The 983-nt window shown below is 34.1% G+C and overlaps 1 protein-coding gene across 1 annotated transcript in view; it reads right to left on the bottom strand.

Annotated features, from left to right (window-relative positions):
• b4galnt3b (beta-1,4-N-acetyl-galactosaminyl transferase 3b) overlaps positions 1 to 983 on the bottom strand; it is a 26,860-nt gene that overhangs the window by 15,594 nt on the left and 10,283 nt on the right. Inside the window, exons 3-4 of the mRNA XM_016292575.1 lie at positions 892 to 960; positions 87 to 227 (exon numbers count right to left, since the gene is read on the bottom strand). Of these exons, the coding sequence (XP_016148061.1) occupies positions 87 to 227; positions 892 to 960 (210 nt within the window). The remainder of the gene's footprint in view (positions 1 to 86; positions 228 to 891; positions 961 to 983) is intronic.

Consider the following 983-nt stretch of genomic DNA (forward strand, 5'->3'; position numbering starts at 1 on the left):
ACTGTCACTTTTGATCAATTTAATGCATACTTGCTGAATAAAAGTGTTTAAAAAAAATATTAATGAACCCAAACTTTTGAATGTTAGTGTATATATGGCAGATATGTCATCTGTACAGATATAACACCTACGTGAGGATATAGTGGATAATGTAGATTCTTCCGTAGTTGAGCTATAGATGTGCCACACCAGTCCTCAAAGACGTGAAGATTCGCCATTCCTTTATACTGCAGCAAACATACAACACCCAAATATATACAAATGAACACATTTTTATATTCCAATAGTCTGTACCATTAAAATATATCTCATCCATCAGACTGTAAAAACAAGGAAAACCCGAGTTTACATTATGCACTTATGGGGTAAGACACTGCACTTTAATAAACATTAAAATTCAGTTTAAAAAGTGTAGTAATGACATGTTTTCATAGTTAGACAAGTTATAGCTGAAATAATTTTGAAGCACTTTTAATTACTAACAAACATACAAAATGAACAAAAATGTAGAGCTCATGTGTAATGTTTAAAATAGTACAGGGACACCAGAGACACACAGAGTCTTGCTAAATTTAACAAGACACCAAAACTCTTGCTGAAGACACACAGAAAGAGCCGTGGGCGACATACTCGTGGCTTAATATCATCATCTTTACAGTATATGCACATTAACAGATCATGCATACATAACTCTGAGTGACAGAAATACTGTATGTACCAAAAATACCATGGTATTGGTTTTTTGGGCACATACCAAGGAAATACTATGCTTTTTGAAGATGTGCCATGGCAATACCATGTTTTTGGGTATGTATAATCTTAAAAACAAATTTTTGGACACTATGATAATACGATCCATGTGTGTTGCTGTCATTGTGGCCATATCATTACCTCCACCCTCCATGTCTGTTGAGTGTTTTTTGGTTTCCAGATGTCTTTATCATGATTATCGTCATGAGCCTGTGACACACACATTAAAAAAA

Source organism: Sinocyclocheilus grahami, unplaced genomic scaffold, assembly GCF_001515645.1.
Source record: "Sinocyclocheilus grahami isolate Dianchi unplaced genomic scaffold, SAMN03320097.WGS_v1.1 scaffold14.1, whole genome shotgun sequence".
NCBI lineage: Eukaryota > Metazoa > Chordata > Actinopteri > Cypriniformes > Cyprinidae > Sinocyclocheilus > Sinocyclocheilus grahami.